The sequence below is a fragment of the Natator depressus genome, chromosome 10, assembly GCF_965152275.1.
Source record: "Natator depressus isolate rNatDep1 chromosome 10, rNatDep2.hap1, whole genome shotgun sequence".
Taxonomy (NCBI): Eukaryota; Metazoa; Chordata; order Testudines; family Cheloniidae; genus Natator; species Natator depressus.
In genome coordinates, this window is record NC_134243.1 from 75,731,226 (window position 1) to 75,748,692 (window position 17,467).

Consider the following 17,467-nt stretch of genomic DNA (forward strand, 5'->3'; position numbering starts at 1 on the left):
AGATCCATCCTCTTTGGAACCCCCTTTAAGTAGTTGAAAGCAGCTATCAAATCCCCCGTCATTCTCCTCTTCTGCAGACTAAATAATGTCTCTTCAGGGTCCTAAAACCCTCCTCTCTACCTTCTCCCCCTTGTCTGTCTTGCCTGTTTCTGGTCCCTTTTCTCTCCAACATGGCTGGTGAGAGAATCCTCCTTTTATAAAGTTGCAATCCCTTGTGTCAGGTGATGCTTCTGGTCAGCCTCAAAGCCTCCCCCAATAAGAGATCAAGGTCCGCTCTCAGGTGATTTGTTGGTTGGTTACTGGCTCACCGGAAAGGAATCTCACTGTCCAAGGATGCTTGCATTTGAATAGGAGACCCTCCAAGTTAACGACCTTTGATCGCTTTGCATTGTTCACCCTCTGTTGGAATTGCAGTACAAGATGAAGGCAAAAAGATCACAGGGAAGAGACCGTACAGTGTTACAGCCAAAATGGTGCTCACAAAACAAAATGGGCTTAGTAATTTGATATACATACATATATGAATCGTCACACCATGTATTTACATGGAATAATTTTTTACAAGGCATTATTAGTAGGAACCTTGGTAAATACAAGGGGTGGGCCATTTGCTTCCCTTTTCACATAGCCGGACTTCCTACAGTCCTAGTATCCTCTCCTTCTGGTCGTGACCCATTGCAAAATGAGTGCTGAATTTCCCTTAAGAAATTAACCTGGTGGGTAACATTATCAGGCTTCAACCCAGTTTAACAGCTTGGCATGTGGTTTAAATAAAAGAAAAACCTAATGTTCTTTATTTCTCCAGCTAAAACTACCCTCGGTTTGGCTCAGGTGCCTTTGGAGGGTGAATAAGAGGTTCATTTATTCTTGTCATTGTCCACACAATTCCATTAAACAATTATATACAGTAGAACAGGATTGGCCAGAATCTTAACGGGATTTACTGGCTTTAGCTTAGCTACCAAATATCTGTTATTGCAGGTAATGAATATTCAACAGGAACATAAAAAGTTGGAGGCTATAAGCATTCGGTCAAGAATTTCTGAACAGATTCTTCCTAAAGGACACAATAGTGGGATTTGATCAAGACACTCCTGCCATTTAGGAGAGCGGCTAGCTGCAGAAATGTTTGATCCTAAACACTATACAGGGTAACAGACTCAATGCAATCATTTTGATTTTAATGGAAGGGAAGAAAAGGTTCACAGCCCACACGCATTCAAGTGAACCTTAATTTGGTAGGCAGTGAATGTTGATAACCTGCTTTGGGTTAAACCCAGTTTAAACTGAGAGTGTGGAAATCTGAACAAATTACAATTCCATTATCAAAGGGAAGAGCTGAATGAATAGCTCATACAAAGGACTTATCCAGTGACGTTCGCCTCTTATCCTGCACATGGAACACCACAAGCAGCTTGGGATTTTGCTAGTTGAAAGTATCTGACAGATTATGTTTTGCAAATCTTGGTTTAACTATGAATTGATCAAGTTCCTTACGACTATCCCAGAGTCAGCGTTCAAGGTGTGTCAGTTGTGACTGATCTGATAAATCAAATATTATTTCTGTCCCAACTGAACAAGTGTGCAAGCACCTCCTACCTATTCAAATCTAAAATTCAATTTCACATCTGATTCTGAAATTTGACTGCAGTGAATAGTCAACTTGAGTGCCCAAATGACTGCAAAAAAAGTTAACACGGAAAGGTGTAACCACCACCTGGACTGAAACACACCTGAACTTTGATGGAAATTTGGATCTGGATGTGAACCTCACAGCTGACTCTCCTGTTGGAACCAATTAAAACTAGATCTGAATACTCCTATATTTTGGAAAACTGTGGATCTAGATCTGCATTTGGCTGGGCCCAACTCTACTTTTCATACATATCTTCCGCCCTACATCTCAACATGTTATACGAAGACTATTCTATAGGAGTAAACCTGGACCTTGTTAAAAATGCTACAAAGGACTATCAGCATCACGAGGCAGAGCGCTCGAGAACACAGTCTGGGAAGTCCTGAGTCCTATTCCCAGATCCGTCCTTGGACACAACAGCCAACGTTTTCAAAACTAGGCTCTTGGATGCCTACCTTTAAGTCCATATTTAGGCACCTAAGTAAGTGGACTGAGGAACTGCTGGGTGCTTAGCAACCTTGAAAAGTCAGACTATTGTTTAGATGCCTAAATATGCACCCGGAAGCCTAACTTTAGACACCCATTTTTCAAAGTCTTGCCCTATGTATATAAGGGATAAATTCTGCTCTCAGTTACACCAATATAAATATGGAGTAATTCCACTGATTTTAAAGTCCACAGAGTTACTATGGAGTTACACAAGTGTAAATGAGAACAGAATTGGTCCCTAAAAATCATCCATCATCTCAACTAATGAGGTTTCTTTCTACTATTTGCATTAAATATGGTTTTTAAGTATGTGTGAAGAGTCAAACAATAAAGATCTCTCTGCACTGAAATGGCTTCTCAAGAAAGCCTCCTAAAAATTAACCAGTTCATCAATTTATCGGCTCCTGAGATGAACTGGAGTTAGGAGATCATAACAGTCACACCAAACCAGTAATTTCACCTGTGAGCATTTAAATCAAGGCAACAACATAAATATGGCATCTGTAAATGGCGGAAACTTAAGAGTCAACTCTTACTTGTGCCCAAGTTCGTGTGCAATGGTAAATGCCAGATTGAGACCATTGTCTTCAGCAAGGACACACTTTCTCTTGGCACTGCATACACCTCCCAGGTAAGCGATCCCTGCAAAAAAGGCACAGAGAACATTCCCATCAGTGCTGCCAAAATGTCTCACACATTCAAAACCCAGAGAAGTCAGCCAGCCATAAAGCAGTAAAACATCGATGCGGTACTGGAGAATAGTACAGCAATTTGTTCACAAACTCATCTGATGATCTTCTTCAGCATCCTCGTTCAGAGTGAAGCCTTCCAGCCTATTTTTTTTATCACATAGAAACCATTCCAATTAGGCACGCTCCCCCTTGCTGGAAAATATATTTAATCATTAGCAGAGACTCAGAAGCCCAGGTGAGCTTCTCTATAGAACCTGTAGCAACTGGCAGGGCACTGCTAGGTGTCCTCAACAGGCTTTTAAGTGGAATTTTCGGTTCACCTACAGTATCCTGTTAGAGAAACACAATTAAATAATACAACCAGAGCTACTTAGAAAGATCTTAACCATTCCCTTTGTTGCCCATTCATTCTCATGCTTACTGATGGGGTCAGAGTCAGGAAAGCTGGCACACTATATACAATGAAGAACAAAGTTAATGGAGGTGGCAAAAATCTTCTAATGATCTGGTGGAATTTAGGACTTGATCCTACAAATGCTTACTCACAGGAGAACTCTCACTAGCTTCTATGGGGCTGCTTGCATGAGTGAGGGTTTATAGGACTGGGTCCCAGTAGTGGTTGTAGGGCATTTTTCACCTCTCTGCAACGTGAACTCCCAGTTAGAGCAATGGGATTTTTGTAGAAAGACTGAGGGCTACAGTGGCCCATGGCCCTGTGTGGTCAAAACTTTTCCTTGGCTACCACTACTGAACAAGCAAATCTGAAATCCAATAGAAACATTCCAAGTGTTTGCATGCAAAGCAGGATTTCACAAATAACATGCAGCTAACTAAATGCTGAGGATCAAATTTCCACTTTAATTAGGATCTTGCACAATGCAAGGAAAAAGGGGAAGTGCACAGACCTTCAGTAATTGCATTTTAATTTTTTCAAGGCTTAGATTTTTTTTTAAACTAGGAGACAAGGGATCTATTTACTTGCAGTTAAGTGCTGCTCCCACACAGAGGTGGCTTGGGGTTCAGCTGCCTTTAATAATTAGAGTAAAACAATGACAGCAGCTGTGCTATAGAAGCAGGACCATATTTTTCCTCAGATCATCAAAGCACACCGTGTCTTAGTTTATCGGGACAGAAATTGTGTAGAACTTTATGATTACGTTTGGAAGGTGTCCCTTCCTATTTTGTATGAGTTTTGACAAGTAATATCGCTATTTATGTGCAAGGGGGTTTTGGATGGAATGGTGAGGTGGGTAACTGACTTAAATGTTTGCATTATTAGTGGGAATGGGGGAGGGAGAACTTATTCAAAATGTGCTGAGTGTAGACCAAGAGATTTCTGCAGATGCAAAAATAAAATCAGAATAAATTCCTATTTTATTCTTCAAGTATCAGAGGGGTAGCCGTGTTAGTCTGGATCTGTAAAAGCAGCAAAGAGTCCTGTGGCACCTTACAGACTAACAGACGTATTGGAACATGAGCTTTCGTGGGTGTAACCCACTTCGTCGGATGCATGTAGTAGAAATTTCCAGAGGCAGGTATAAAAATGCAAGCAAGAATCAGACTAGGGATAACGAGGTTAGTTCAATCAGGGAGGAGGAGGCCCTCTTCTAGCAGATTCTTGTTGATCAATGGCTATAGGACTAGATTCTGGAATCTCTTCTCACATAGAATGGCACTTCATAAGTAATCCCACTGAAATGAATGGGAAAACTTATGGTGCAATGTGCTATTCAAAGTAAGGGAATGAGAATTTACCCCACAGAGCCGATGGTAGAAGAAAACCTCAGAGCATGTAGATGTGTGCAACATATCCCAGGCTTCTAATCTTCCGGAAGGGAGAAATACATAATTCACTATAAGTCCACCACCATGCACTTATATGGCACTGTCTAAACAATAATACACTTACTGATTACAGTCTACTCCTTCTCAGCTGACTTGGAATCAGCCATTTCTGGAAATATTTTCTGCACACAGGAAGGGGCAGTTTGGGAAAATTCTAATTTACTGTAAAACCAACAATGGAAGGTGTGGGATTAAAGATCAGCTGCAAGGCTTCGGGTTAGAGGAAGGGAAAACTGAATAGCTCACAGTCACTGAAGCTGGAGATGGAAAGGATGTATCCGATGAGCCAAGCCACCCTCTGCTAGTGCAGATCTGTGCCTTATACTGTATTTTTGAATTCTTAAATCCTCTCCCAGTATTTGAACAACTCAGTTGGTGCTGAGAAGGAGGCATCCTTCGTCCAGGCTGCTGGGCTGCTCTGAAGCTGCTACTCCAGCAGAAGGGATGCTGTGTCACTGACGGATTGCCAGCCCCACTTTCCATCGGGGCAAGGGACTGGAGGGTCCACAATGGCAGACTTTTGGGGCTCTCTGTACTCCCCTAATATGCATGTGCATGCACACACAGACACACACCTTCCACCTCTCTGTATTGTCCATAGGAGCTGCCCTGTAGCTGGGGTGCATGCCATGCAAAAGGTGCACACCCCTTATATGGTCTCCCCCATTTGACCCACCAGAGAGAAATACAACTGTTCTGTTGCAGGCGGGACCTCTCTAGAATTATCCCCTAACAGTGAGACCATGCAGAGTTTTCAATCCAGCCCCATTTCTGCCACAATAACTGAAAAGCTGGAAGATGCACTATGCCCAAAGGTTGGTAAATCAAGGCTCTGGCAGACCAAGGAAGGACCAGAAATTGCCGTGCCAGTAGCTCCCTTTTTGTACCAGCGTGGTCACTTATCATACCGGTCCACTGCCAAAGATAGCAGGTAGGATTTCAAAAGGCTCTCATCCCAAAGGCAGTTACTCGGGAATTATGCTAAATAAGGGCTCTGACTCAATGAAGAATTACCATATTGCATCTCTTACAAATCAGCTAAAACTTAATACAGCGGAGTGGGGAAAGCTCAATGCATCACCCTGGGGCAGAGCTGAAATCGTCAGCTGTAGTTACAAAGTTTAACTATCTAGGGTGAAATCCTGACCCCACTGAACTCAATGGCAAAACTCCCACTCATGTCAATGGGCACAGGATTCCACCCCTAGGCTTTATGAATCTGATCTGAAGTCAGTGGAAAGACTTACTGACTTCAGTGGATTTTGGATCAGGCCTCGTTATCTACAGTGAGAACTAAGAAAATATGTAAGGACACCAAAGAGGAGATTTGATCTTTTACTGGGGTGATAAGATAAATAGAATTAAAGGGTGAGTATGACAATCACCACAACAGCATGGAGGGATGAGGGGTCACCACAGAAAGGATTCTATAAGCTGGCAAGTGGCAAAGAGTCCCTAGAACTTCACGTGAGTTTGCGCAATATCCTTAATGACCAGGATGCTTTTAAAGATAGAGTCAGTAAGAACTGTTTAGGAAGCATACCTCCTCCTAGCCAGCATACAATTCCTATTACCAGGAACTGCTGTGATGGAACGATATGGCATGATGGAAGCCACACAGACTATTCCGTTCCACTCCTGAGAGGTCTTGTCACTGTCCTGCATGGAATAATTCTAGAATATAAACTGACAGCTGGATGATACAGTGCTCGTGGCAATCAGCTGAAATCAAGATACTATAATAAGGAATTTATAAAAAGATGTGAGATGAAATTCAGCTCTTGCTGTAAGCGGATTCTACTCTACTGAAATACACCATTGCTGAATCTGGCCCAGGGTTTTGAGAACATTTCAACAAGTGCAAGTACAGTTGAGAGTGAAATGATCAAAGTAATGGAGTTACTTAAAGCCAGGCAATGTTTCGTTCAGATCACTAATCCTGAATCTTCCCCATTAATCTCCCAATTATCCATCCTGAGCAGAAAAATATGTCTCCTCAAATTAGCCAAGTCTTTAAGATAGCATATACCATAACTCCATGGAACAGCTGTTGCATGAGAATATCACGTCTACACCTCAATGGTCAGACACACAAGCAAGTTTAGATAGTTTTAAATGATTTTTGCTTTACATTCTGATACCACTTAAATTTCACAATGAGGGGCTCATTGAGAGCGCTGCTCTAGAATGGAGTGGGGCAATATTTCCATATTTCAGCGGTTCTCAAACTTCACTGCACCGTGATCCCCTTCTGACAACAAAAATTACTACATGACCCCAGGAGCGGGGACCAAAGCCTGAGCCAGCTCGAGCTCCACTGCCCCCAACTGGGGGGCCAAACCGAAGTCCAAGGGCTTCAGCCCCAGATGGTGGGGCTCAGTCTTCAGCTTCAGCCCTGGGCCCCAGCAAGTCTAACACCAGCGCTGGCAACCCCATTAAAACAGGATCACCATCCACTTTGGGGTCCTGACCCACAGTTTGAGAACCCCTGACATATTTGGATGAGGTGGGCTGGTAGAAAAAGCTATCGTTTTTGGCAATAAGTTAGAGAGGATAAATCTCAGTTAAAAAGCTGAACACAATGTAGAGGCCTCAAATGGCAATCCTCCACGAGGCTGGAAGGCTGCTCAGCAATTCTAACCGCCACTGGAAGTGATCGGCAACAGCACTGTAATGTGCTAAAGGCCTCATTACTAGATGGTGGAAAACTAGAGAATTGCCAGTGATTAAGGATACGTAAACACAGATGGCCGAGAGAATAATATGATTCACGTAAAGAGATTAAGTGTTCCCAGTATCCACACGGATTCTATTCGGCCACTATATAATATTGGCAACGACCAACATTCCAAAACTGGGGTGACCTACAGCTACTTCATTATTATTATTATTAATTATGGTTATCACAGTAGTGCCTAGGGACCCACCAAGTTCAGAGTCCTATTGAGGTAGGCACTGTACAAACAAAGTAGCAGACAGCAGAAAATTTGACACCTAAAAAATCCATATGAATCTTAAATAAAAGTTTTGGCTTTCAGAGGCTCGGAGCACCTGCAAATTCCAGAGTCTTTCTGGAGCATCAATATTAGAGCTGTTGGAAAAAATTAAAATTTTTAAAAACGTTGACTCAAAAATTGATTGTAAAAAACACTGAGTAGCTCTATTACCTCAAAATTTAGGAGCATAACTTTAAGTACCCTAGTTTGATCATTTTGACCAATATATTTGAATTCTTAGAATCATAGAATATCAGGGTTGGAAGGGACCTCAGGTGGTCATCTAGTCCAACCCCCTGCTCAAAGCAGGGCCAATCCCCAATTTTTGCCCCAGATCCCTAAATGGCCCCCTCAAGGATTGAACTCACAAGCCTGGGTTTAGCAGGCCAATGCTCAAACCACTGAGCTATCCCTCCCCCCTAATTCAAACTCTTAGTTCAGAATGTAAGTAGTGATGCTATATTGATCCATAAATGAATACAAGAGTTCTTTATTCCATAAACGTATCTGATCCAGTATTTCTACTACACGCCATATGAGGCTCTATATTATTAACACTGGGTAGAGAAACATTGGACCTAATGGATTTATAATCACAACTGAGGTACAGACTTGTGTGGCTGGATTCTGTACAATGTAGGTTCTCTCTTGCAGTGGATGAATGCTTATCTTGTTTGACTTTTTATAACTAAAAAATATCATGAGGAAAAAATGTTTGATTAAACCCCTAACAGTCAGAGTCTTATTTGAGCCTCTTGAGTCTCCAAAATTAGACTGGAAACATCATGTATTCAGGCTCACTCATGAAATTCCTGGCATGCTGAGGCTAGCCAGGGTGGGAATACTAGGAGAAGGGCTTCCCATCATTTGGCAAAGTCTGCTTCTGGCCTGGCTGGAAGCCAAAAGTGTGTGAAAATGAAAAAAAAAAAAACAGGGGGATAAGTGAGCTGAACTTTTTCAAAGCTCATACTGTTCCGAGGCAAGTGTGGAGATAAGCTCTGGATGGGAAGAGGGATGGAGCATTCTTACGCCGTCCAAACCAGCTCACTCACCCCAACAGCCACGACCACTTCATTTTTAATAACAAAAATGCTGAAACAGGAGCATCAGTACAAAAGGGAGAGTAAAGCCGGTGCTATTTTGAAGCATTAGTTTGATTTTTTTTTCATTCTTCCCCTGAGGAAATTGCATAAATTATAGTATGTAACTTCTGAACTTGGGTTTGAACATATGATGTTATCTAGATTTCAACAGAAAACCACACACAACTGTGTAAACTCTGGTTTATCCAAAAAGTTGTCACATGTAAACAGTTTGCAGCTGTTGGCCTTGTTGCCAACTAATGAGACCTTTTCTAGAAGTGTTTCCAAGGGGAACGATTACTTTCCTCCTACCAGCTCAATAGGTAGTTAGGACATGACATAATTGCCAAGGTGATAGCTAGCAAGAGCTGGAGGATGTAAACTTCTGAGGCATTTACCCCCAATTAATCCTAGAATGATATATACTGGGCTTACTGCTGACAACTGAGGAAAGACTAATCAGCTCTCCCAGCAAGCGAATTGCCCAGGTACTCCTTCTGCTTTTAACTTTGCAACTTCTGATTTACAACTGCTCTTTCTGTTTCTTAACATTCTCGTCTGCTCGTCCCCTCCTGACACAGCACGCCTGCTTTACAAAAACCTGGGTTATTCTTTGCATTTTTTCAATGCATTTGCTGCTGGTGGAAGGTGGTAGGCTGAAAGCCCCTAAAGCAGTGGCTCTCAACCTTTCCAAGCTACTGTACCCCTTTCAGGAGTCTGATTTGTCTTGCGTACCCCCAAGTTTCACCTAAGAACTGCTTGCTTACAAAATCAGACAAAAATACAAAAGTGTCACAGTACACTGTTACTGAAGAATTGTTGAGGTTCTCATTTTTATCATATAATTATAAATCAATCAATCTGAATATAAATATTGTATTTACATTTCAGTGCACAGTATATAGAGAAATATAAACAAGTCCATTGTCTGTATGAAATTTTAGTGTTGTACTGACTTCGCTTTGTATGTATCCCGTTGTAAAACTAGGCAAATATCTAGATGAGTCGATGCACCCACTGGAAGACCTCTGTGTACCCCTGGTTGAGAATCACTGTCCTAAAGCATGAATCACTGGTTAGTCTGAGAACGGGGTCAGCCTTCTCAAAGCATTAGTGTGGGAGGTGCACACATGCTTAAATACGGAGCAATCGTTTTTTACCCCTCCATTCCCTGCAATTGCTATTACTTACATGTGGTTATTCTACACACCCTCCCAACTCTCTCCTCTTCATGCAGCTCCCAGGCTGTCAAGAGTAGGCTTTTTTGCAGCCTCTGTCTATTCTATTCTTCCCTCTACCTAAAGGTCTTGGACAGGGAGATCAGAGGCATGGTTCATTGCAATGGACTGTTCCTCTGTTCAGTGATCTGCTCTGCATGTAAAAGTGCAATTAGGTCATTCACCAGGAGTAGCTCTCACTGATTGCAAGATTTAATAATAAACAACAACAGTAATTCGCTCTTCCATAGAGCCTTATGCACAAGGGTTTCCACACACTTTACAAACAAAATTAATGAAGCAAGCCTTTCAGAAATTGCCTCCGAGATAGGCAAACAAACATCTACTAATTTGACAGCTGGAAAAGAGAAGATACAGAGAAGCTAGCTGACAAAGCTGAGCTGGAAACAGAACCGAGATCTGCCCTGAAAACCCACATCAGTGGATAATGCTTCCTCAAAATTTAGAAGTATTATAACAGGACCTGAATCAGGGAAAAGAGCACCCACTCAGGCTCCAGTCCAACGTGTACCACACCAAGCGCCAAAGTACGGCATGAGCAGTGGCAGTGCAATTTCAACCATCACTACCGCACCAGTGAGCCCAAGCCTTGGTTGGGAGGGACCATACAGAAGGGGAAAGGGGCAAGTTCTCTCCTCATTTAAGGAGGATGTGTTAAGTTAAAGCCAGTGGTGCAGTTTTAGCAGCACACATTAATTTGGCTTAGTTCTGGTCAGTCATTTAGATGTCAATTTCTGTTATTCTTGCAGTAACAACATGGTTTCCATTACAGTTTAACATTCGCATGAGGAAACTGTTTTCCTTAGCAACAATTTTCATTGTCACTGGGGTTAATGAAAACCACACTGGAAACAATATAGTCATTATGAACCAGAAGAAGAGAAATTACAATGCAAGTTTCCAATGCACAGGAGACGGCTGCGGTTGGGCAGGAAGAAATATTCACGCCAAACGCCCTACACAGAGAAGTTACAACGTTCTGAAAGTAGCAAAAACTATTCAATCATCTTTTTAAAAACAGAGATGTCTCATATAATGGAACATGCAAGCGATTGTCACAGCAAGCAGTCAGGAACAGCGGCTTCCAAATAGTCTCCTACATAAATATACATTTACCCTTAAAGGGAATGTAGGCCATGAAATAAGCAACTTTTCATAGTGACTGGCAATGGATCTGCACTGCAGATCTGCAGCCTGCACTGGCAATGGATCTATCAGTTTTCTTCTGTTTGTATTTCGTTTCAGGACACAGCAGATAGCCCCACTGTCTGTCCCAGTCCCTCCAAGAGGTACCAACCTGCCACCCCCACAGTAGTTGTAAGGCTGCGGTACTGTAAGTACAACCCTTTCTTGGAGGTGGTAGAGGAAGGGGCATTTGGGGAAGTATTTAGTAGAGCTGGTTGGGGATTTTTCAACAGAACGTTTATTTCCTGGATAATGCTGATTTGTTGATTCTGAAACTTTTGGTGGAAATGTATCTGTTTTGATAAACTTTGCAGGTCCAAGACAGAAAAGAGAAAGACCTGCCCCCAGAGTAGCCAACAGCCTGCTCGTTAGGGCACTTGGGATGCAGAAAACTCAGGTTCAACTTCCTGCTCCAAATCAGCCAAGAATTTCAACCTGGGTCTCGAACATCCTGATTTGGAGCAGGAACGTGAACCTGGTTCTCCCACATGCCCTGACCACTGTCTCTTGAAACATTTTGAAAGGTCTCAGCTTTGTTTCAGAACGAAAACAGATTTTTCAAAACCCTTGACCATTTTGCAAAACAGAATTTATGTTTCCCAGCCAGTCCTAGTTCTCAAAACTCCATGACTAGCCTTCAATGAGCTGTTAGTGCTGTTAAAGTACAAGTTAAATCTTGGGCCCCAGACACGTCTGAACATTACTGCAGAAGGGAGACCATCTCAATCACTAGGAGCACATTGTAGAGGAAAGCCCTATTAAGCTTTGTATAGTCCACTCCCTCAGCTCTGCAGCAGAGGTCTGTTTAGGTCTCATTTTAAAGCCCGACCTGAACCAGACTTGATCACAGCCAATTCAAACCCGACATGAGCCCGAAAACGTTGTGTTGTTTTCATACCTGACCGGAACCCAACCTTGGTAGTCAGCTCCCGTTTGGTTTGGATCGTCTTGCAAGGGTCCAGAGTAGTCGGCATACTCAGTGATGAGAGACTACCGGACCTGAACTGAGCCCAAATGTGTAACAATTATACCCAACTTGACACTTGGAGTCGGGTCCCGGGGGGGGTTGGGGGGGCGGAAGAGTGTGCGAAGACCTGCTCTATGGCACCCTATTTTTCAGAATGCTACAGAGCACTTTATACGCACAGATCTCAAAGTGGTGTTCAAATATTGACTTACCTCTTCCTTGTGAGGTAGACAAATACTCTTACACCCATTTTATAGATGAGTCCTATGATCGTTGTGCCTTGGTTTACCTACAAAATCCTACAACAAGTCGGTGATACAGTTGGGAACAAAACCCAGGGAACTCTCTATCCACTGCTGTATCTAACTAGCTTCTTATAAAGATGCCCATCACCATAGCATCTGAGTGCCGATTCCTTCTAACCACTAGGTAACTTGCCGCATCCCAAAAGTCAATGTGATCTTTACAGAAGCCTTGCTCCTCCTCTAAAAGTCAGTGCAATCTCCAGAACTTCACCCCACTTCACCGGCATTCAGCGTACTCTCTAGAGCTAAACAGCTTCCTGGTGGACTGAATGTTGTCACGTGGTTCCCAATAAACTCATCTTCCTTCTAACTCGGAAAACACTGTCACTTCCAGTACATACAACTGCTGTCACAACCCTGAAAACCCAGCAAGGACAATAAATGGTTTCTTTTAAAAAGGAAATGTGGTTACTTTTTGAATCCTGTGATTTTCATTACACATAACCTTAGAAGATTAAGTAAAGAAGCTCTCCCTGACATCCACAGTGATAATAGCTATGGGTAAAAAGCAGATGTTTCTAGAGCTGATAGCATGATACCCCTCAGAACGCAGTGTTCTAAGAGAAAACTGCCTTGAAAGGAAATAAACTTTATTTAATAGCTCAGAGTACAGAAAGATATCTGCAGACTGAAACATCCACAGCTGTCAGGAAGTTGGGTCTAGTGGTTGAAGCCCTGGATAATGTATGTATCACAAGATCTGGGTTCTAATCAGGAGAGCTAGATTCAGACATGCTGTGTAACCCTGGGCAATGACTATATGGACTCTGCAGACATAAGCATCGTGAGGCTTGATTCAGCCATGTTTGTAAAACACTGTGATCCTTGTAAGGAAAGCAGGATAGTGCAAACTATGAAAGGTTATTGGTATGCTTTGCTGCCACCCCTTTCTTTTCCCTAATTACCCCCCATTGTACTCCAGTTAATCTAGTTCTTGGAGCCCGCCCCCCACCTCCCAGTTCAAATCTACTGCTTTTGTTTACTGACTCCCTGTCCTGCTAGGTTTTGCCCTCTGCTCCCTCCTATGCTTCCATAAGACTTTCAAAACGCAGAGACAGTTTACCTGCTTGTTCATGGACATGCTCACCTACAAACATCCCCCAAAACGTCAAAAGTGTCTGATTCTGATCTCACTTGCACTAGCTTTACACCTGTGCAAATCAACTGACTTCAGTGAGTCTCTCATGATTTACACAGGTATGTCACGGGCATTCTAAAGGAGCATGGAACCCAAGACTCTCTCTTGACCGCTAGGACAAGTGTTCTTCACCATGGGTAGCATAAAACGGAAGACAAAGAGCCAGATTCTACTGTTGTGCACCCAGAGCAACACCACGGCAGTCAGTGGAGTCACTCAAGGTTTACACTGGTATAGCTAGACCATAATCTGACCCCCCTGAGCTAAAGACACCAGTTTTAGGCCTTTTTCTTCTCCACTGTCTCTTCTGCATCTGCCCTTAGAATCCCTTCACAATTCTCCTTATCATACACCAGCCTTCCTCACTCCCAAGGTCTTGTGTTACAGCCATGTCCCCTAACAGAGAGAACTAGATGAGGATAGAGAAGTCAGAACTGACTCTTACTTGGAAGAAGGAGTCTCTGAAGCAATACAGAGAGCCTGAGCTTTTCAACTGGTTGGTGGGGGGTAGGTCATGTTAAGGTACCATTTCCACTGAAGAAAGAACAGTAGGGCAGATGTCCCAAAGTTCCTAACTTTTCTAACTAGCATGGGCCAATCTCTAACTGCAACCCACCAGCGCTGCACCTACAGAACAGTGCATTATTCAGAACATCGCCTCAACCGTACAGCATTGGTTACCGACAACATTCTACATTGTTTGTGAGAACACAAGGCCATGGGAAAAAATATTCGCCAAGCTAGCAAATGGGATCTAAGGGGGTGGGGTGGGGAGAATCCTTCCCTGAAAAGTAATTCCAGGAAAGCTTACAGGCTCAGTAAGCCATACTCCTGGAGATAAAACATGGGATCTAAGAGCTCAGCAAAAAGAGACCAACACCAATGCCCCATTTGTTTGACTTCTCCTCTTTGTTCACCAGGACATCCACCACCCCATTAAAGGTATTCCTTAGCTCTGCAGACCACTGCCTCCCTTGATGACAGCCAGTTAATAAATCCACTCAATCTGGCATGACAGTATGAGTCCCTCAATTACAGAATTACCCAGAACACAGGAAGCATGGTATCCGGAATGTTTACTCAACTTTGATGTGCTAATCGCCACATTCCAAAACAACCCTTCCCCTCTTACATCCCAGAGAGATGGGAGCCCAAGGTGCTGCTGAGAGCAGATCTCAAGCAGAAGATAAATACAGCTCTGCTTTGCATTTCAGTTATTATTGCTACATTTAAAGCTTTGGACATTTAAGGGGCAACAGGTCAAATCAAGCTAAGATTTCCATCCTTGGATGCCTAAAGCTAGGCAGCTAAATCCATATTCTGCCATGTGAGAAAGGGGCCTGGTTTTCAGGAGTGCTGGAGCACCCCCATTTTGCAATAAAGCCATACACCTGCACTAATTAATATGCAAATTTTACTGTCTCTGGCTCCAATCTCATTAGAATAAGAGAGCAAATAAGAAAAGGGCAATAAGAATTGGCAATGAACTGAGGAATCCAGATAATAGATCCAGGTATTTAGCTACCTCTATGTGGTAATTAAAGTTTGCATGCTCTCAATACTCTCACAAACAAAATGATGTTTCCTTCCCTGATGATTTACAGCCTAAGTAAGACAAGACACATGACACCAGTTGCACCATGATAAATGAGGAGGATAGGAAGGGAAGAGTATTTGAAAGGACAAGTACATAGGAGAGAACAGGTTGATTAGTGGATGAGGACAAAGAGTGCTCTAGGTATACAGGGAATCTTGGTAGAAGGCATAATGGAAATAGGAGACGTAGTGAACAGTAAAGCAAAAGGACTGGCAAGAGAGTAGATAGTGACGGGGCACGATGTGATTGGAAGGGAAGAGGCTTTAGTAACAGGATTTTGGACCGACTTGATGAAAGGAATTAGAGTATTCTCAGTGGACAAGGGGTCGGCAACAGGGACAGTGAGGAAAGGATAAGTTAAAGAGAGAAATGACAGAATTTAGCAAGGGATGGGCTATAGGGAAGGAGGGGAAAAGAGGCCAGGAAGATGCAGAGACTGGGTTTTGGGAAGAGTGTAGCTGTAAGGCTGAATCAGGCCTGCACGGCACCAAAATCCTCTATGCTTTTCTCACAAGAGTGAGACCCAACTGGCAGACATCTTGGGAGATCTACTGCTCTTGAAAGATTTTGGGAGCATCCAAACATGAACTGAAAAACATAGGCCCTTCCAGTTTTGGAACTGATTCTGAATCAGAATCCCAACCCTACCTTGAAATGTAACAGGGTTCATATTTGAGGAGCTGGTGTTGGCCCAACCTTGTTATGTGCACTCAGAGTGGGTTACAATCATTAAGCAATTATCCTTCTCATTTGAGATGTGCAAGCATGATCTCCATTTTACAAGTGGGAAAACTGAGGGAGAGGATAAGTGACTTACCCAAGATAAAAGGAGGAGTCAGGATCAGCATGAGGATTCCTGACTACAAGGCCCATCTGCTAGCCACTAGACCACATACCACTTTTTGTTACTTAGTCAACACTTGTAGCGAGAAGGTTCTGCTGTCAATAGAGACTATATTCTCCATTGTTTCGCCTTAACTCTACACTCTGCTGAGAAGAGGAAAAACAACCTCTGGCACTTCCAAAAGCTGCTGCTTTGCAAACTGCTCTGGGTTCCAAAATCAGCTTGGAGACTATTTTCCTTTTGCTCTGTAAGATGAGCTCAGTGGCTTCCACTTTCCAATTTGTCAGCTTTTCCTTGCAATTTGTCAAGACCATCTGTATCAATAATGTGCCCTGGTTGGAGGAAATGAGGGGGAGCGAGGAAGGGGGTCGAATCAGAGACTTTTTACAAAGACTGCTAATCAAAGAATGTTGTGGAATTCACCAGTACGAATCCTGGAGGCTTCAATCCCCTAATATTCCCTTCCAAAATGAAGGGCCAAGATCAGACTTGGCAATAAATCAAAAAAAAAAAAAAATCTAGCGATTCTGTACCAAACAGCATCTGCTTTAGTGGCAACATCACTGGGATGCAGCATTCAGTTCCAGTTGTCTTTTTATCCAATAATTGCAACCTGTAAGAAATTGTGAGGACAGGTGCAAAGGATAAATCAATAGGGCCTTTTAAAAAAGCTTTGCCACTGAACCACAGAACTAAAATATCCACTTTCCAGGGAGCTGCTGAAGTGCATAAGCAATGGTCCTTGCTGCAATCACATAAAACAATACACAACTAGATTATTAGCAATAGTATTTTAGTATCTACAGAGCTCTTCAATTTAAAGGCCAAGCTGTAGAAGTTTCTGAACAGATGTTCTAGCACTTGTGCTATATTGACAAAAGGCACACTCCTGTATCTCTTGGTTAAACCGTTCTCATGTTCTTAAGGCATAAGAACAACAAAGCAAAGCAGTTATGCTCCTGTCAGAAACTGTACAGATCAATTCTTTTAGGAGCTGTTTATGTCTGAAGTGAACTTTATTTTTAGACATCGTATGCATGTCAAGCCACCCTCTGGGCAAAACAGGAGTAACTCAGGTGACTAGCAGAGATGCTCCAGCTCAACAGGATGATTCATAATGATCAATCTTTGAATGGATGTTGTTCCAAATTGGTTCTGTGATACTTCTCAATTACATTTCCTACATCCCGACTTACAAACTCAATTACGCTCCTAGCTTCGACTTGTCAAGGTGCCAATTCACACACACACTGGCAAACTTATTTGGCAATTCTTGGTTTAGCGCCTCTGTGCTAAGCGCTGACCTAGCCTAGCAGCTTGTCTGATCTGGGAAAACCAACTGACTAAGGGCTCTACCCTCCTAGGGCCAGCAGGCATGGTGCTTACTACCAGAAGTAGTTCCTTTAAATCAGACCTTGGGTTGCTAAACGCACACGATGCAACAGAATTAAGG

The 17,467-nt window shown here is 42.8% G+C and overlaps 1 protein-coding gene across 3 annotated transcripts in view; it reads right to left on the minus strand.

The window, feature by feature from the left end:
* ADAMTS17 (ADAM metallopeptidase with thrombospondin type 1 motif 17) overlaps positions 1–17,467 on the minus strand; it is a 259,492-nt gene that overhangs the window by 169,544 nt on the left and 72,481 nt on the right. For all 3 annotated transcript variants that reach the window (XM_074966538.1, XM_074966537.1, XM_074966539.1), the window contains one exon: positions 2,662–2,767. In XM_074966538.1, coding sequence (XP_074822639.1) covers positions 2,662–2,767 — 106 coding nt within the window. The remainder of the gene's footprint in view (positions 1–2,661; positions 2,768–17,467) is intronic.